Below are 20,250 nucleotides of genomic sequence, written 5' to 3' on the forward strand. Positions count from 1 at the left end.
CTACCGGATGATGTCCAAATAATGCACTTCCGGGTAGAGAGTGTTAATAAGCAGAGCCAGGAGGTTATTGCCGTCTCGAAGACAGTGCTCTGGGTGCTGGATGAACAGAGAAGCCTGGGACAGCTGCCCTTGATAATCCATGTATTGTTTGTTTGATGCCATAGCCTCAAGAGCGTTCAGTGCCTACAGATACAAGGAACAATTCTGTTAGCTGAGGGCACTTTGGTCTGTGACAAACCAGTTCATCAGCCACCATGTGTGCAATTCTACTAGGAGACTATGATCCACTAGAGAACCCAGAGTGTTTGGAACAAAGTATTTGTACAACACAATCCTCTAAGAGCAATTCCAGTCAACTGATCTATTTCAAGCTTGTTCTCTCCCCAAGATCAACAACAACTGTCCTGTCAAGGTTTGCTAGGACTCTGTGACTCAAATATTTACTTGGTGAAGTCCAGGTAAGGTTTCAAGGAGATTATCCTGAACTACAAACTGCAGCACATGTAACTATTCACTTGTTCTTACAAATAATCTTGGCTATCTTAAACGCATTATTTTGATTATTATTGAGTATTATTTGACTTATTTAATATCCTATTAATAACATTACAGAGAAAATGTCAAGTTAGAAATTACACATAGAAAAGTCTATGCTGATCAGTTTCATTCATTTCTTCAACATAAAAAAGTTGTACTAAGTAAGTTACTTTGCTGTGGTTTCTAATCAACTCCTCCTTCCTCTTCTCATACACTTAATGAAACATGGTCCATGCACACACTACAGAAGGAATGTTTGTCACAGGGCCTTTAAACCCTGGTCTCGTACAAACAAACATTTACCACTCAAAAGCAGAGCAGTTACAGCAGCATTATTTTCTCCTGTTTGTTTTGAAGTCCTTCTATTATAGGACTGCTACATTCTGAAGGTTCTGAACTCAGGGTGTGCAGATGTACATTCATCTGCACCTTTTCAGTGTGTAAGACTAGAAACTGATACCCATGCAGAAAGCTGCATGAGCAGTTTTACAGAGGATCACTTTAGGCTGGGCTCAGACACACAGTCTGAGTGCCACGGTTCAGCAAACTCTCATCACCACTTGGCCTGTGCTGCACCTGGCCTTATCTCCAGCAGATTCCAAGGTGGTGTTCTGATGCACAGCAAAAGAGTGAGGAGACAAATGGGAGCAACAAGCTACTTCTGAAATTCAGAACCTGGAGCCAAATTAAAGCAGGAGCAACAAAGCTTTGAGAGCACTCAACACTGAATGGGAAAAAAGTCAACAAGTTAAGAGCAGGATTTGTTTTGAAGAAATGCTTGCAGGGACTCTTTCAAATAAGCTGCACCCCACAAGCTGAGCAGGCATGCAAGGAGGGCAGGTCAAACAGGAAGCAAGTGGCAGACACTACCTGCTGGGCCCTCTGTGACAGCTTGGGCTCTGCCCCTGCTTTCAGGCGGACTTGACCCTCCGCAGGAATCTGCACCAGGAGGAAGGCAGACAGGCTGCGGGCAACCACTCGAAACCTGGCACGGGGAGAAGGACACAGAGAAGGTGACAGCAAATTTACAAGTCCTCAACAGCAGCTAAACAGAACTTCTGTGTCTCCTGCACCTCACGAGGAACGCAGTGAAGGATTTAGAGAACCCGTTCCAATGAAATGGATCACTGCAGTACACAGCTAATAGGACACCACACACAGCAGAGGGTGATGTCACACCTTGCCGGTGAGATGCTGCATCTGTTCCAAGCTAAGCCAAAACCTTGAGGTCGTACCTGCAATGCTGTTTAATTGCACAGCCATTGAAATATGGCCCCAAAGCATGAGCTGAACAAAAGTAAGATTTCAGGGCAGCAATCCTTCGACAGCATTACACTCCAGGTGGTCTTTAGAGGCACGTTTAGGTGCTTTGTTAAATTGGGGTTCCAACACAAACATTTATCTTTTTTTTTTTCCCCCTTGGCTTTCTTTCCATGATGAGCTTTATTTTAGTATCTAACAACCAAACCTGGCATCTCTCTTTAGAAGGCAAAGGGAGCAACAAGCAAACAAATACTTCTTGGAGCTTCTTTTAACACTTCCAACACACTAACAACGTTGAAATGGAGAAGGCAATGTCCATGTGATCACATAACACTCTTGTGAGGTCAGATGGAACAGTCTTCCACAGACCAGGTCAAAGGATTTTCCTCTAAGAGTCTCCCTTCAAACTGCATTTTCTTTCAGCACGAGAAACTGTGCAGAAGTTCCCCTTCACATCTTAGCCAGATTAAAACACTTGATGCTTCTTTTGCCATAATGGGTCCAAACAACATTACAGATCTGGTAACAGCATGGATTCAAAACATCTTTCCACACTGCACTGTACAGTCTGGATCCAGGCTGCACTTTGTTTAAACAGGATGACTCCAATTGATTTACTGCCGTTTCAATCCTTACCTGGGTGACAAAGACGACCTCCTGCCTAGCCCAATAGCACCAAGTATTCCAGAAGTCAATCTCTCTTCAGCCAGTTGACTCTGCCTGCTCTGGATTGACAGCAGTGTCCGACTGACAGATTCGACCAGCACAGCGTCATCTTGCTCCATCTGAACCAAGGATAACTGCATGGCTTTATGCCACCACAGGAACAGCTTTGCCTCCTCCTTTGCTGAGCTTTAGACAAGATTTACAGAAAACATCAAAGTGTCAGATGAGTAGGTTCAGAAGTTTGTATCCCTCCCCATTAGCCCCATGAAGAACTCAGAGAGGTAATTAATGACAGCTGATCTTACTATACAAGAACAGCACAACCACACTACCCCACCAGCTATCACACCCCTGTAACTGCTGCAACTGTTACGGATTTGATGCAGACAGCAGCAGGCAGTTTTCAGGGGTCTCTGTAAGAGGATCAACAATGCTTCCTTTAAAGCTCTATACCTAAGAATAAATGATACTGCAGCTCTAACAATGAAAATATTCAAACTTGTCTAAGACTTTGTATGAAAGGCATTAAGTTGTACCTCTCTTTCTTCCCCCCTCTCTTTACTCACCCACAGAACACCTCAGGTAGTGCTAGCTGTTGTTTCCACAACCATTTGGACTTTCAATATGATTTTATAGAAAAGGAAACATTGTGCTTTGCTCAACAAAAAGCTCAAGAGTGCAGTTCCCTCTGGGATATTTTCAATCTCCCCTCAAACAGTTTGCAGTTCAAGTCAACAAGCTCAGATTTTCCACATGAAGCACGAGCACGAGCTTCCTGCATCAGACTACTCCGCTCAGTCACTTCCCACCCCAGGCACCTTCCGCTTTGATGTTTAGAGCCAGGTTTAATTTGCTTTGCATGGCAGCTTTGCTGTCTCCTTCACACTCTGGCAATCAAATTACCAAGACACCTACAACAGTGGAAGTATTCTTTCCACATCAAAACCAGCCTGAGTGTCCATTTCCCCAAAGCATCGTTTCACAGCAAACAGGAGCACATTAGCACAGAACAAGCAGTCACCAGATCTGCTACACCATGAACATTCCAGCACCCACTTTAAGTGCAGTTGTTAGATACTTAAAGCACAAAGTATTGCCATTTTAACCCCAAAGTTGTCAGTTTTTCTCCCCAGAATGCTGTTATTCAGTAAGTTGCTTTACAGTGATACAGGCTCCCAGACATGGGCACGCTAGGTTCAGGTTTGGTTTAAAGCTACAGAGCAGTCCCCACTAAGCAGCTTGGCAGAACAGGTCCCTCAAGAGTGTCAAACATAACTCATTCCACCTAGTGGACATTCTGGGAAGTGGAATCCACAGCCATTTAGGGTTTGCCTGGAGTAATGTCAACTGAGCACAAATCCAGGCTGCCAATAAAATCAAGACTCCCTGGCTAAAACCTGACTAAAAGTGCAGCTGAAGCGTTCAATTCAATAAAATTCCTCCTTCTGTTTAACCCTATGTGCTGGGTTGAGGCAGCCCCCTCTCCCCACCACGGGCAGGAATAAAACACTCAGACAAACGGATTGCAAAAGTGATGAAAGTTTAAATAGAAAGCAGTGAATGTTACAGAAAACCCAAAGCAAAGTGACAAAGAAAGATCCCAAAGCGAACCCAGAGGCATCCCATTCCCACCTGAGGGGGTCTGCCTAAGGCCACGGGGGGATGGGTATGCTCGGGCTGCGGCGGCTGAGGGCCGGGCCGTGCCGTGCGCTCGGGCTGCGGCGGCGGCTCGGGCCGTGCACTCGGAGCGGCGGCGGGGCCAGCCCTGTTCTCTTCCCCGACGTTTTCGGACGAGTTCCGAAAATGGCGCCTAGCACCTGGCTCCACCTTCCTTCTGCCACATCTGCGGTACGCGAACGCCCAGTGGAGGGGCGGTGTACCTGTGGCATGCGTCTGTGGAGCCTCGGGCCGCGGCTGAAAGCGGTCAGCACTGGGCTTGGGATAGGTCCGTGCAGTGGTGAGAGAGGCTCAGCGTGCTATTTCCTGGAGGGGTGGAGAAGCAGCAGAGCCTGATTGTTCTGACTGGCTTGCCCCAGGGGTGGAAATATGCCGCTGAGTGGATAGAAATGGGAATAAAGGTTTGCTTGAGAAGTTGTGAGGTTCTTTCCAGGTGACCGGGATGTCCAACGGATCCATGAAGAGCTTGCACCGCAGAAGAGTGAACTCTGCATCGCGGGAGGCTCCGTTAAATGAGAGGAGAAGGACTGGAATGGACTGACACTTGAGCCTGAATGAGAGACTGTTTGAGTGGACGCCCAGATGAAGATGTGGACTTCGCTGGACATGTCATCAGAAGATTTCTGATTTGATGATGTGTTTAGGTGCAAGGATTATGGTATGAAATAAGGGGTGGCGTGTTGCAGTTTGAGCTGGGTGCCCCCCTGGTGTGTTCACTTCCTGTGTCCAGAAGTCCAGCCCAGAGGGATGGACACAGGAAATTGTGTATTTCCTACCATAATTCTTTGCACCACTATAAGATCCAGTACGGGGTCTAGCACTTTCTCTCTTTTCTTCCTCCTCCACCAGCCGGTAACTGGGGGAGATGTCTCCTGGCTTTGGGCCTGGCTAGGCCCAAGGCCACGGGGGGATGGGCAGTCTCAGACCTGGCCAGCTGAGACTAGCCCAGCAAAGGGAGGGGGAAGAAGGAGCCCTGAGGGTCTCGGGTGTACCCTCAGGTGGGAATGGGATGCCTCTGGGTTTGCTTTGGGATCTTTCTTTGTCACTGCGCTTTGGGTTCTCTGTAACATTCACTGCTTTCTATTTAAACTTTCATCACTTTTGCAATCCGTTTGTCTGAGTGTTTTATTCCTGCCCATGGTGGGGAGAGGGGGCTGCCTCAACCCAGCACACCCTAACTACCATCAGTGTTGGCAGCACAACTGGGCAGACTGCCTAACAGCGGATACAGAGGGACTGTCCAGTTCATCCAGCAGCCTGGTGAAATGAGCCTAATCACAGAATATACCTGACTGGAAGAGACCTCAAATACCATCAAGGCCAAGCCTCAACCCAGCACGGAAGGGTCATGTCCATCAGCACCAGGTCCATGTGCTGTTTGAACACTCCCAGGAATGGGGACTCCACCACTGTCCTGGCCACCTAATTACACTACCTAAATAACTACAATCTCACTTGAAAGTCAAGGCATACTCAGAACCCTTGACTTCAATACCTTGGGTAAACTTGCTCCAGCCATTTGCTTATGGTTAACAGGACTTTCATTTCATTGCTAAGAGTTTGGTCAGTGTTCAGGCATTGCAGCAAGTAGACATAGAGGGTCAAGTAGCTTCCTAATGACAGACACTCCTGCAAGAATTCTTCCATAGTTAGCTCAGGAACCTGGAGAGAAGCAAGTATAGGCCCCCAGCCTAAATTCTGGTTGTGAGGATAATCTATAAAAGAAAACAAAAGGAAAAGGAAAAGAGTGAGAAAGCAGCACTCAAATAGAATAGAATTAACCAGGTTGGAAAAGACTTCTCTGCTCCTTTCTCTTGTCCCTTTTGTACAGGGGGCTAAGGGGAGAGGCAGGGAGGGGGAAGCTGGTAGCTTCCCCTGGTCCTTGGCTGGGGGTGGGTGGTGGGGTGGTGGTGTCCTTCTGCTGTTTGTTAATGTAAATAGCTGTATAATACTGTAACTCCTGTATATTTGGTACAGATTTATTGCATTCCATTGCAGAGTGCAGACTGTGCTTGTAAATACAGCTTCATTTGCTTCTAACTGAGTTGGTCTGGCAAAAAGTGAATGTTGGGGGTGAAACTTTAACACACCACAATATCCAAGACTGAGCTGAGTTTTTGAGACAAGCAGCAGCAGGTGAGAGGCTCCTACCTTCATTGAAGTAAGCAGTGATACAGGCTTCTGTGGTCTCTGCCATGTGTCGCACAGAGGCCAGGCTCTGGCAGGCCGCGGTCAGAAGGGGCATTGCCAGCACCCCATGCACTTTGCTGTCAATCCACTGCCGCAGGCTCCCCTGCAGGGACTCGGCTGTGGTAACACTGGAATTGTTCATCATCATCAGTGTTTCTGTGAAGAGGCTGCTGAGGGCCATATGACGTGTTTGCAGATCCATATCTGACAGTCAGAAGCAAGAGAAACATTTCAGTAATGAGACACAGAACCCAGATTCAGCTTCAGAATGCAGAAATAACCAGGCTGGAAGAGACCTCTGAGAGTCCAACCTATCACCCAACACCATCTGATCAACTCAACCATGGCACCAAGGGCCTCACCCAGGCTCTTCCTAAACATCCCCAGTGATGGTGACTCCACTACCTCCCTGGGCAGCACATTCCAGGGGCCAATCTCTCTTTCTATGAAGAACTTCTTCCTAACATCCAGGCTGAACCTCCCCTGGCACAGCTAGAGACTATGTCCTCTTGTTCTGGTGCTAGGCTCCACACAGACACAACCTGCTCTGCTCACAGGGAGATGCTTTCGGGAGTGTCAAGGGCATCCTCTTTGCTACAGCAGGAGCAGTCAGGGAACTTGCCTGCTCCCACCAGCATTCATAAGATAGAATAGAATGGAATGAATTCACCAGGCTGGAAAAGACCTCAGAGATCATCAAGTCCAACCTACCACCCAACACCATCTCATCAATTAAACCCATGGCACCAAGGGCCTCATCCAGGCTCTTCCTAAACACCTCCAATGATGGTGACTCCACCACCTCCCTGGGCAGCACATTCCAGGGGCCAATCTCTCTTTCTATGAAGAACTTCTTCCTAACATCCAGGCTGAACCTCCCCTGGCACAGCTGGAGACTATGTCCTCTTGTTCTGGTGCTGGGTGCCTGGGAGAAGAGACCAACCCCCACCTGGCTACAACCTCCCTTCAGGGAGTTGTAGATAGCAAGAAGGTCTCCCCTGAGCCTCCTCTTCTCCAGGCTAAGCAACCCCAGCTCCCTCAGCCTCTCCTCACAGGGCTGTGGGTATGGAGATACTATGCTACTAGTGCACGAGTGTAATTCCCCTACTTCAACAGTCAAGTTTTCCCATCTGCAGAGCAGTTTGGAACCCCTTCTTAGAATCCAATCTCTCAAGACCAAGGGAGTGTATTTGTCTAACCCTTTCTGTTAAAAAAAGCTGCAAGTGACAAAATCTTTAAAGGGATTAAAAACACTAGGCAGTAAAAAGAAGAACTCCTTGAGCTCCTGTACACCAGCCAGACTTACAACACAGACCCTCTTCCTTCTGTTGCCCCTTTCACTCTTGACAGCTCTTCAGAGGAATGTTCCTTGTTTAGTGCTAATATACCACCTATATATCTATACCTATCACCAAAGCTAAGCAATGTGCCCTTCTACCCATACAGGAGACATTACAATAACACAAGTAATTGCATAGTCTCAGACGTTTGATGATCTATGCAGTATAATAAAGGATCTTGACAGCTTTAAAGTAGTTTTCCACTTCTTTCATACAAACCTGGAGGATTAAAGATGACTACATCATCTAGCAAGTTGGACATTTCTTGTTCCAAAGCTGCAAGGGTAATCTTTCCACTTTGTTCTAAGGTGCTGAGAAATTGAACCACCTGGCGAATGTAAGCTTGGCATTTCAGCGTCACATCCTGGTGATCAAGATTAAAATGACACCTTTCAGAATCATACCTAGGACCCCTTCCACACCCTGCAACACACAACAGCAGAGCTCTGCCCATGACAAGACCAGATCAGAGACACTGCGAAGCCATTTTGACTTACAAGGTGGATGTGACTATCTGAAGATGCACCAAAGCCTGCTGAGATCTTCAGGAGCTTCATTATCAGTTCAGCTGCAGCACCCTTAGCAAGGATAACAGAGGGAGAGTAGTGACTGTTGCAGTAGCTGACGATGCTCTGATAAGACGCAATGCCCACAAGCTGCCAGGGAAGGGAGCTGGTCTGTCCAAGAAGATTTATAAGTGGCGACTCCTGAAGATTTAAAAGACATCAGTCTAAGCTCCAGCTTCTCTGCTGTTTTAGACTAACATTCACAAGTACTCAGTATTGGAAGGAAGTCTAGACTCTGAGCAGGAACTCCATAGAAAACAGAGGATCAGTGGGGGTCTGGCTGCTCTTTCAACCAGCAAGCCAACATACATATTTCACTTCTAACATTCACGTAACAGTACTCCGATAGCTGCAGTAGCTGTAACCAAGGACAGAAGTCAACAACAGACATTAAAGTTTGACATACAGGCATGTAAAGACAGCTGGAAAGAAATGGAAACCTAGAAGGTAAAGTCACTTCAGCAGAGGCTTGAAAAAAGGCATTAAAAAATAGTAACACAAAAAGGTTATCCAAGTTCACAGCTGAACCAGAGGCAGAAGCCCTGTCCCTCAAATTTCCACTCAGTGAATCTTCTCAAGTGCTTACTCTCATCAATACCATCCTCAACAGCACAACAGCCTACAGTGTCCACAAGTCACACAGGCAATGCAAGCATCTAGATGGAAGTCTCTGTCTAGAAGCAGCAGCCTAGGCTCAGCTATTACCACCCTCCTCTCTGGGATTCGTACACATCTGCCAATACAAAAAGGACCCCCAAGCCCTGAGAAGCCCGAGATTTCTACATGTCATAGAATGAACACATGCTGCAATTGTGCTGATGGCCATCACAACCTCAAGATTATAAGGATCCAGAACTAACCCCAATTAGACTACACCAACAAGAATGTGACACTTGTACATCAAGTACTCCTCTAGTTGCTCATGCTCTGGAACACAGGGCTGAGCAAGTCTGAGATTTAGGTCAAGGTGTCACAAGTGCATTCTGGGAGGTAAAAATCAAGGGATGGCATGTCAGTTTAACACACTGCTGGAGGCTAAGTGGGAATTCCTGAGCTTGACTCATACAGTGTACAAACAGGTATGTTTTGAAGCCTGAGAAGCTTCTGATAAGCAAACACATTCAGGTCAAAGCAGTGAACTCCAGTAATTTTCCTGAACTGGAATACAGTGTTGATCAAAGTCTGCTGATGAGATGCTAGCACAGCATCTCCTAATGCCTGAGAGGAAATGGAAGATGGAAGATGCTGCAAGTGGAAGAAAGTTGGCAGATGTGAAGTGGGTCTCCTGAAGATTACCCAGCCCCTTTGGGAGTCCTCCAGAAGCAATGGACCAAATGACACTGTGCTAGACTTACCCACAAGCTCTTAGCAAAAGCAGGGTCCTGAAAGTTCATCCTAACACCCAGTGTTTCTCTTTCTTATTCCAACAGTTCACAAAAATTAGAACACAACCATAAATGAGAAAAGCACTGAGAATCAGAGATGATCAAATCCCCCTTCAGAGCACAACAAAACTCAACCTAAGAATCAACAGGTGAAGCAATCTGTCACCAGTAACTCAAAAGCAGACAGCACCAAGCTTCTTGAAGATATAGCTGGCTTTTGACATGCTGTTACATTATTGTGACGTGTCATCACATGATATGAAGTTAAGAAGGGAGCAATTACAGTTAAGAAATAAAGTTTGCAAAAGCAGTTCTGAGTAAGGAATGAACAACACTTAGTTGTAACTCCTGAGAACACATGTGCAAGCAGACAAACATGTTCCATTTAGACAGCTATGACAAAGTACAGTCAGGTCAAGCTGTTCTGCTGACTTCACAAGGACTAATTCCACTGCTGAGCTGTACTTAATCAACCTGAAGTGTGACTAGTGCTGAAGACCTGAAAGCTGGAAAACATCAAATGCATGCACAGTACAACACAGTTAGACATAAGCTTTTCATACATGAATGATTCCTTACCACCCTCCCTAGATGCTGCCACTCAAGAAAGCAGCAAGGCACACCAGAGAGCTACATGATTTGCTATGACAGAGCTAATGGGACTCAGCAAGCCTCCCAATTCTCCTCACAGCACCACAGGTGCTGCAGGTTCAAAAGCCAGAGTCATAGCTGTTTCTGCTCTCATGGCAGCAGAGTGCCTGAATTAAACAGAGCAAATGCCAGACACCCATAAATATGTGTATGTACACAGAGGCATGCACAATACATATGCACTTACACTTAAGTGCACATAACTGGTACATAAACATATATGCACATACTATAGGTGCACACAAATTGTTTTTAATAGTACCTCTACTTTGCATGTGCTCATAGCTAAAGCTCTCCAAAACCAAGAGAGAGAAAAGGAAACAAGCATTTTTAACTAAGGGCTGCCTCAAGAGTCAGGAAATCTGAACCTAAATGAAAAACAACTGTGCAGCAGCTTTATGTATACAAATCAATAGTGTTTTAAACACTGATTAAACATACAAACATATCTGCCCCTTCCAATACCCAGAGGGCCAGTCTGTAACTCCAGGAAACTGACTGTATTTGTTTGCTTACTACTTACACCAATGCTGGATCAAAGGACCTACACAAGTTTCTTACAGTGGGTAGCAGCTGGGTTTTTTCCACACGAATTAGATAAAATGCCTCACATAAGGAATTAGTCTTGGCCATCTCTGGGTAACTACTTGGGGTATTCTGCCTATGCAAAACACAATTCTGAGCTCCTTGTTCAGCAAATGAGAAAGAAGCCATAGCCTGTGCCCTTGCTAGCCAAGGCTTAGTCATCTTCTAAGACAGACTGGTAGGAATCTCCCAAAAAAATTACCTCTTTGCCTACAAGTTGCTCCTCCTTTGCCAACAGGACCATCATATACAGCAAGCAGACAATCATGTTGTGAGTCTGAGGATGAGGGTTGGGACTCCAGGCATCAGAAAGGACACTGACCCAGTTTATTTCACACAGAACATAACCCAAGAATAAGAAACAACTCTTGGGGCTGCCTCTTTCAATCTAGGAAGAAAGGAAAAATGACAGACACATCAAACAATGACAGAGAAGTTCCTTAGCAACTATGAATCCATCTTAGGTCAGCAGAGGAGGAAGCAGATGCCACTTCATTATTTTGCCCTCCCACCATTAGACCTGCACATAACCTTTCTAAACCTCTCAACCAACCAGCATAGAACAGGAAAATATTGTGAATTAGAACAAACAAAACACCGAAAAACAACCCCAACCACCACACCCCCCAACCACCACCCCAGGTCATTACAAACTCTTAGCTGCATGATTGCCTCCATTTCTCTTCACTCTAAGAAAATCTGAACCTGTTTAGACCTGCAAGAACTCATCCTACACAGGTAAGCAGTACATCCTGAAGCGTTTCCACACCAGTCTGCAGCTTCACATTGTCTCAGACAGCGTGGAAGTGAGAACATGGTAACAGTAAAATACACTACCTGTAACTAAACATCTATGTAATAAGCAATAAAGCAATGAATAGAAAGGCTGTCAGTTTTACCATTCCCCACAAATTTGTCTGAAGTTCAGTAATGCTCACAGACAAGAATCAGTCTGCTGTGAATGCTACAAACTAACTTGAAAAGCTTGCTTCTTAAAAGGACTGTCTCCAGCTTTCCAGTTGCTTTCAAGGATAACACTGATTGTGAGCTTAGTTCAACAGATGCTGTACACTCACCTTAAAGAACTCTTCCATAAGCATTTGGTCTGGATGCATTTCCTTCCACGGGAGCTTTCTGAACTCCGTGTGGAAAGTATAGAGAATAAACTCTGGCATTTTGGGGGCTGTGCAACACTCACAGTAATGCATTAAATGTAACCAGAGAGCCCCATGGTGACTTGGCAACAGCTTATCTAGATTCAAAGAAAAACAGCTGAATTAACAACAGGAAATAAATATTTGGGAAAAGCCTGATTACAGAAGGAAGTCTAATTCTGAAGATGAAAACCCATAAATGAAAAGTTAAGCTAGAATAAATTCAAAGAAAAAAACATGCCCCTTAAAGACTTTATTCTCCACATCAGCAAGTGGAAGAGCTTATCTGGATGAGGGCATTGAGTCCATCACCAGTAAAGTTGCAGATGGCACCAAGCTGGGGGCAGGAGTTGGATCTGCTGGAGGGTAGAGAGGCTCTGCAGAGGGACCTCGACAGGCTGGGCAGATGGGCAGAGTCCAAGGGCAGGAGACTGAACACATCCAAGTGCCAGGTTCTGCACATTGGCCACAACAACCCCATGCAGAGCTACAGGCTGGGGTCAGAGGGGCTGAGAGCAGCCAGGAAGAGAGGGACCTGGGGTTGCTGGTTGATGGTAGGCTGAACATGAGCCTGCAGTGTGCCCAGGTGGCCAAGAGGGCCAATGGCATCCTGGCCTGCATCAGGAACAGTGTGGCCAGCAGGAGCAGGGAGGTCATTCTGCCCCTGTACACTGCACTGGTTAGGCCGCACCTCGAGTCCTGTGTCCAGTTCTGGGCTCCTCAGTTTAGGAAAGATGTTGAGTTGCTGGAAGGTGTCCAGAGAAGGGCAACAAAGCTGGGGAGGGGTCTGGAGTACAGCCCTGTGAGGAGAAGCTGAGGGAGCTGGGGTTGCTTAGCCTGGAGAGGAGGCGGCTCAGGGGAGACCTTCTTGCTCTCTCCAACTCGCTGAAGGGAGGTTAGAGCCAGGTGGGGGTTGCTCTCTTCTCCCAGGCAGCCAGCAGCAGAACAAGAGGACACAGTCTCAAGCTGTGCCAGGGGAGGTTTAGACTGGAGGAGAGGAGAAAGTTCTTCCCAGAAAGAGCTGTTAGCCATTGGAATGTGCTGCCCAGGGAGGTGGTGGAGTCACCATCCCAGGAGGTGCTCAGAAAAGGACTGGATGAGGCACTTGGTGCCATGGTTTAGTTGTCATGAGGCATTAAGTAATAGGTTGGACTTGATGGTCTCTGAGGTCTTTTCCAACCATACTGATTCTGTGATTCTATGATTATCCATCCCTGACAGGGTGAAATGCTGCCTTTAATAATGGAATCAATTCTCCCAGTGCAATGATCATCTTGGCTCAAAGTTAACAACAAACCAAATCCCCTCACATCCCACATCTCAGTCAAAATACAAAACCTCTTTTAGTCTGACAGAACAGGAAGTGTCACTATGTTATAACAGCATAGATTTCACCTACCTTTAAAGCTTTCATGCAAAAGCTTGATGCAATCTGTGAAGAGGTGGACCATGGTGGATGCTACAGGAGTGTCACTCTCTAACCAAGGGTAACAGGGCTGGCTACTTAAGAGAAATGAAACAACACAAACTTCAGTGCTGAGTTACGGGATCATAACCACACCATAAATATGCAGAGCCTCAAAAATGATTAAGGGAGCATCTTCCTTACAAGGAGAGACTGAGGGTGCTGGGTATCTTTAGTTTGGAGAGGAGGAGACTAAGGAGTGATGTCATTAATGTTTATAAATACATAAGAGGTGAGTGCCAAGAGGCTGGAGCAGGTTCTGCTGGGTGACACCCAATGACAGGACAAGGGGCAGTGGTGGAAGCTGAGGCATAAGAAGTTCCATGGAAACAGGAGGCAAAATTTTTTCACTGTGAGGGTGACAGAACACTGGAACAGGCTGCCCAGGGGGGTTGTGGAGGGTCCCTCCCTCAAGCTATTCAACACCTGCCTGGTTGCATTCCTGTGTGACCTGTTATAGGTGATCCTGCTCTGGCAGAGGGGTTGGACTGGATCTTTTGAGGTCCCTTCCAGCCCCTAACATTCTGTGATACATTCTGTAGTAAGCCAATATCACAGGGAGCATCCAGCAAACCAACACTGCAGGTACCAGCAGTCCTTTCATTCTAACTCAGCTCTCCAAGACTGCCTGTTCCTTCCTCACATGTGTATTTTAATGCCACACTATCACTGAGTAAACAGAGATTGTTTGGTATTCATAAGTAAGTTAAATACCATGACACAGGTATTGCTGAATCACAGCACATACCCCCTGCCAGCAGCCTTCTAGTTAAGTGCTGGAGATGTGCTCACAGCTCCAAAAGCTTTTGGCTTTGAAAGAAGGTAAAACCTGCATCTCTATCATGACAACTAACACTCCCTATGAAGACACTACGGGACTGATTTGTCCCAAGGCTGCTTCACGTGCCACTAGCACATAGGTTGCACTTGTTTGGCTTTGATGTTTTGTTTCACAGAGTTTTCAGTATAATGGAGACTCAAAAAAAGGGGCATCCAAAATTCAAATTTGAGTGCTTCCAAAACTGAGTGCAACCCATATTTTTCTCATTTCTACCTCTTGAACAGATCTTGGTTACATTTCTTGTATCTGAAATTCAAATCTTCCAAGACTTGGATTGAGTAATTATTTCCATGGACTCCTGAATGAGCTCTGTAACTGAAGGATATTACATCAGTACAGTTGTTTAATGGAAGGTCACAATACAGTCAGGAATTAGGGGAGAAAGAAAGGTCAAGTAACAATAAAACTTTAACCCTGTATGGATGGCTTTTAGGACAACAATTAATTTACTTTTAAAATGCTATATATACCTTGCATCTTCCTTCTCCAGGACTAGTATCCATGGCTTAAAGAGTCCAACAATAACTGAATACAAAGACTGCAATGCTAGAACAAAACAAAACAAAGAAGTTGTTTGGGGTTTTGTTTTCCCTTCAAATCAGCAACAGTGAATGCAATACACATTTTCCAGCCTTGAATGCAACACCCTCACATATTCCAACATTCAAACAGCTCTTCCTAGTCGAATGGACAAGTACAATGTGCTTAGTAGTGCTTCTGGTTACCAATATGGTTGTTTTAGCAGCAGCCACAAGCACTCTGCATTGTTTATATCTGTTTAAATTGGTATTAATAAAACATCTGAGATCATGGCTGAGACTACTCACACTTTAAACCTGCATGGACTAAAATAAAAGGTGTTTGGGGTGATTTCCCCTAAACCAAAATTACACCATGATGAAACTCACTAGTATCTCACCTACAAACCCCTGCTCAGTGCAGAAGACTGCATGTTTCTGAAGAAAGCTGGACTGCTTCCCAAAATAATTTTAAAGCAAGCTCAAACATAAAACAAGCTTCCTTCAAAAAGGAAGAGCTGGAGCTCCTCTCCTATGAGGACAGACTGAGGGAGTTTGGGCTATTAAGTCTGGAGAAGAGAAGGCTCTGAGGAGACCTAATTGTGGCCTTCCAGTATCTGAAGGGGCCTACAAGAAAGCTGGGGAGGGACTTTTGAGGGTGACAGGGAGGAATAGGGACTGGGGGGATGGAAAAAAAATAGAAATAGGTAGATTCAGATTGGCTGTTAGGAAGAAGTTGTTCCCCAGGAGGGTGGTGAGAGACTGGCACAGGTTGCCCAGGAAGGTGGTAGAAGCCACATGCCTCGAGGTTTTTGCAGCCAGGCTGGATGTGGCTCTGGGCAACCTGCTGTAGTGTGAGGTGTCCCTGGCCATGGTAGGGGGTTGGAACTGGCTGAGCCTTGAGGTCCCTTCCAACCCTGACAATTCTATGAACCACAGAGCACATGGCCACAAAGTAGCATCAACGTGTCTCATTCGTATTTTAATGTTCTCATCACTGCACAAAGGCAGAGTGAATATATTTTGCTGTGTATTTAAATAGTCTTTAACAAGGGGAAATGAGAGAAACAAAATGCTTCTTCCAAAGTCTGCAAGTTCTAAAGTCTGTTATGGTGTGCTCCAAAGTCTCCTTCCCCCACCTCCAACAGCAGAGGCTGGAATAGACAAATGCACCAAACTGCCTTCCCCTTCACCTGAGGACAGGTAAGTAGTATCCATTCTCCTGCCAGGGCAGTGGGGAAAGTCCCCCTCGGTTTGGGAGCTATGATTAGCAGGGTGCTCTGTGCCCCTTGCACATTGACCTGGGACACACTGTCTAGAAATGCCTTAGAGTAGCCAGAAAGTGATCAGGGCTACTGCTCTCACTCCTGCCCTCGCTCTTGCCCCCACCTTCACACTGCTCACTCCATTCAGACCTGGCTTCTCCCCAGGTCCAGCCTGCCTGAGGTCCTGCTGCACAGGAGTTTCCCCTCGTAGCAGCCCTGTCTGTGGGCAGTGGTTCTGGCAGGTCCTTTCCTTTGGATCATGCTGCATCATCCACACATTGGATTGTAAAACCTGCAGTTCTGGAGCCTGTCACAGGAGAGAGACCTGGGCACTGATGCCAAATTCCTGCTCCTTTCTCCTGAGCACAACCTAGCGTTCCCATCGGCTTGCCCTAAGGCCCTGGCTTGCCTCTGATTATCAGTGGGGTGAAGCTATTCTGTGCCTTAGCCTCTTCCATTTTCTGAAGTCTCCACATTGTGCTAAAGTTGCCCAGAAGCATTCTGGCAGCACTGGCGACCGAACGGAACCTGCCAAGAGCTCGGTGAGTTTTGATGCCTAACCTGGGGGGGAGGCTTTCAAGGAAAAATGAAGTTAATTATATTTTGCTAATTCCTGCCTCGTTAGTTCAACCCCTATCAAATCAAAGGCACATTACCTGCTAGCACTCTTCTACTGCCAAGAGGCTCTAGGGCTAAAGCAGCAGCTTCGGTGTTGATACATCTGTGAACAAGGTACTCCAGCAGTGTGTTCACCTGAGCCACGTAAGGACTCCACTTGGAGAACAGGCCGAAAGTCCTGAAGTCCACCGACGCCAGTCGCAGCTTGCAGAACGATGTGGAAAGCCATTCTATTGTCTCTCTAACCTGTGAGCAGGAGGAAACTATTCATCAGCTACAGAGAGACTGTACAGCAACGCTGTCGCTGCTGGGAGTCTGTTGCAGAAGAAGAATATAATGGGCACAAGCCAACCTCATGAGGTTCAACAAGAACAAGGGCAGGCTCCTGCAGCTGGGTCGAGGCAATCCCAGGCACAAATCCAGGCTGGGCAGTGACTGGCTGGAAAGCAGCCCTGAGGAGAGAGACTTGGGGGTGCTGGTGGAGAAGAAGCTCAACAGGAGCTCTCAGTGTGCACTTGCAGCCTGGAAAGCCAATCAGATCCTGGGCTGCAGCAAGAGAAGTGTGGCCAGCAGGGCAAGGGAGGTGATTCTCCCCCTCTACTCAGCTCTGGTGAGACCCCACCTGGAGTACTGCCTCCAGTTCTGGAGCCCCTATTACAAGAGGGATCTGGAAGTGCTGGAAGGTGTCCAGAGAAGGGCCACGAGGATGATCAGAGGGCTGGAGCACCTCTCCTATGAGGACAGACTGAAGGAGTTGGGGCTTTTCAGTCTGGAGAAGAGAAGGCTCTGAGGTGACCTCATTGTGGCCTTCCAGTATCTAAAGGGGGCTACAAGAAGGCTGGGGAGGGACTGCTCAGGATCTCAGGTAGCGCTAGGACTAGGGGGAATGGAATGAAGCTGGAGGTGGGGAGATTCAGGCTGGAGGTGAGGAGGAAGTTCTTCCCCATGAGAGTGGTGAAGCCCTGGAATGGGTTGTCCAGGGAAGTGGTTGGGGTGCCGTCCCTGGGGGTGCTTAAGAGCAGGCTGGATAAGGCTCTGGCCAGCCTGATGTAGTGTGGGGTGTCCCTGCCTATGGCAGGGGTGTTGGAACTAGATGATCCTTGTGGTCCCTTCCAACCCTGACTGATACTGTGATACTACAATAAACAGGGCAAAGCGGGACCCACCTGCTCTGCGGAGAGGAGCGTCTCTGTGGCATCTCGCAGCACAGAGCTGTCAGCAGAATCACTTTTCTTGAAGCTTCCCTGTTCAGCCACCAGTGAACATCCCAAAGCTTTAAGTGATGCCTTCCAACAGTCAGGGCTTAGAAGCTGCTCTGATGAGCCTTAAGAGAAAGAGAAGGCAATGCATTTGTGAGGAGAAAGATATTACTCCCTTTCTCAAAAACAATCAGAAAAGGTTGAAATTAGAGCTCCCTACCACATGAAAAAAAAGTCAGGTAGGGCATGAGTTCGAAAGCCCCAAGTTTAAGGGTGAAAGGTACCTCTAGCCCCCAAACATAAGTTAACATTCCCTGCTGGCATCCACAGGCTCTCATCCTACAGTTTAAGCATTTAGTAGATCCTTAACAACAAACACATTAAGACACCACATATGGTTTGACAGAAAAAGTACTTTTCTCTCTCATTTTAGAGGCACAGTAGATTATGGGCAGCATCTGAAGTCAATCAGGACATTTTCAGCAGATTTCCATATCCTAGGTCAGCATAAATACAATTGTCAGCCTGACACTGAAGGGTGCTCAAGGACAAGGTTACTACATTACAGACTGTGGCATAATTACAATTAAGTGTTTCCTTGTCCCCTAACATGGGCTGAAAACCTGTTGTCACTGATGTGTGTGCTTGCATCTGGAGAAGAATATTTCTTTTTAGTAGAGCTAAAATACATCAAATGTCAACACATCACATAATATGCAGACAAAAGTGCATATAGAAGCACAGAGCAGTTTAAATCATTCCACTGACAGGCTGAGGGAGCTGGTATTGTTTAGCCTGGAGAAAAGGAGGCTCAGGGGAGACCTTATTGCTGTCTACAACTACCTGAAGGGTGGTTGGTCTCTTCTCCCATGCACCCAGCACCAGAACAAGAGGACACAGTCTCAAGCTGTGCCAGGGGAGGTTTAGGCTGGAGGTGAGAAGAAAGTTCTCAGAGAGAGTTGTTAGATGCTGGAATGTGCTGCCCAGGGAGGTGGTGGAGTCACTGTCCCTAGACAGTGTTCAAGAGGGGATTGCATGTGTGGTGCCATGGTCTAGTAAGCATGAGGTGTTGGGTGACAGGTTGGACTTGATCTTTGAGGTCTTTTCCAACCTTGTTGATTCTATGATATTTGTGGCTATTTAACTCTACCACACACAGTTCACTTCAGGCTGGAAGAGATCTGGTCAAAAGGCTTAGTATGCATCGACTCATACACTCACTTTGCACAAACAGTCTTAGGAAATCATTGTAGTGATCTGGGAACTGATACTGCAGAAGGTTAGTCCAATGTTTGCAGAAGATATTAAATGGCATCAAAATATCCTCTTCAGGTTCAAGGCCACATGCACTGAGAGCCAAGTGAATAGACTCCAGAAGCTGGGTACGTTCAGACAGAAGTGGCTTAGCAGCGCTCAACCACTGTGTAAGGTCAAACTGGAACACAGGACAGGAAGCATGTGTAAGCAGAAAATCTAACAACAATCACAATACCTTTAGGAGGAGGAAGAAATCAAGGGCAGGGGGTCAGATTTTTATACTTAAGAGAAACCTAAGTTTGCAGCTGATTAGACCTAACTCAAAACCAAGGTAACTGTTCCCAAAGGCTATGGCTTAGCATATTCCAGAAGTCCCTGAATTTATGAAACAACCCTTGGTAGGGGGTCTCAGATTCATGAAGATGGGTATGGATTTCCACACTTCAGTACCACAACCACACACTTACAAGGGCTACACTGAACTCATCTCTGCAGTCCATAGATTTTCAGGCGGAGGTACAAAGCTTTTTTTAGCCTCTGGGCCATCTGTTCAGAATTAGGTCAGCAGGGACAATGCTGATCTGCCACTAAGGACAGCTCAGTCGTGCCCAACACAGCCTGCCTGCTGCTCACAGTTCTTTGTGTCATTAATTAAGAGAATCAGAGTGCTAGCAAGGCCCAGCAGTAATTTCTCCACCAACAATGCTGGCAGACAGCCCTCAAAGAAGAGATGTGGAAATCACCTGCTCTAGGTCTCTATGTTTTAAGATAGGCAAGAAGAACATAGGTGCCAGAGATGAGTCAGACATTGTTTCACATTTTTGAGGGCTTTTATTTTCAGTATACCTGGGATTCACTGGCTATTTTGATGAATGCCTCTGGAGAGAGGCAGAACAAGAGACTGAGTGCCTGCTTCCATTTTTAAGATTGCACTGAAGAATAAGCCCTATGAAATATATACTATCTAGACTAAGAAAAGGTAGGTTAAGCTTCCTATTTGCTTTTGCCTCCAGCCTGTTGAGCTGGAATACAACAAATACTATTGGGGATGAGCAAGACAGATCTACAGACCC

General features: G+C 46.4%; 1 protein-coding gene across 1 annotated transcript in view; it reads right to left on the reverse strand.

Moving 5' to 3' along the window:
- EPG5 (ectopic P-granules 5 autophagy tethering factor) overlaps positions 1-20,250 on the reverse strand; it is a 75,458-nt gene continuing 55,208 nt past the window's right edge. The window contains exons 31-44 of the mRNA XM_054178110.1: positions 19,142-19,355; positions 17,888-18,045; positions 16,760-16,967; positions 14,791-14,866; positions 13,414-13,517; positions 11,937-12,112; positions 11,063-11,248; positions 8,171-8,380; positions 7,893-8,037; positions 6,295-6,537; positions 5,639-5,858; positions 2,437-2,652; positions 1,408-1,522; positions 1-183 (exon numbers count right to left, since the gene is read on the reverse strand). Coding sequence (XP_054034085.1) covers positions 1-183; positions 1,408-1,522; positions 2,437-2,652; positions 5,639-5,858; positions 6,295-6,537; positions 7,893-8,037; positions 8,171-8,380; positions 11,063-11,248; positions 11,937-12,112; positions 13,414-13,517; positions 14,791-14,866; positions 16,760-16,967; positions 17,888-18,045; positions 19,142-19,355 — 2,454 coding nt within the window. The remainder of the gene's footprint in view (positions 184-1,407; positions 1,523-2,436; positions 2,653-5,638; positions 5,859-6,294; positions 6,538-7,892; positions 8,038-8,170; positions 8,381-11,062; positions 11,249-11,936; positions 12,113-13,413; positions 13,518-14,790; positions 14,867-16,759; positions 16,968-17,887; positions 18,046-19,141; positions 19,356-20,250) is intronic.

This window comes from Dryobates pubescens, chromosome Z (genome assembly GCF_014839835.1).
Source record: "Dryobates pubescens isolate bDryPub1 chromosome Z, bDryPub1.pri, whole genome shotgun sequence".
NCBI classification, from domain to species: Eukaryota; Metazoa; Chordata; class Aves; order Piciformes; family Picidae; genus Dryobates; species Dryobates pubescens.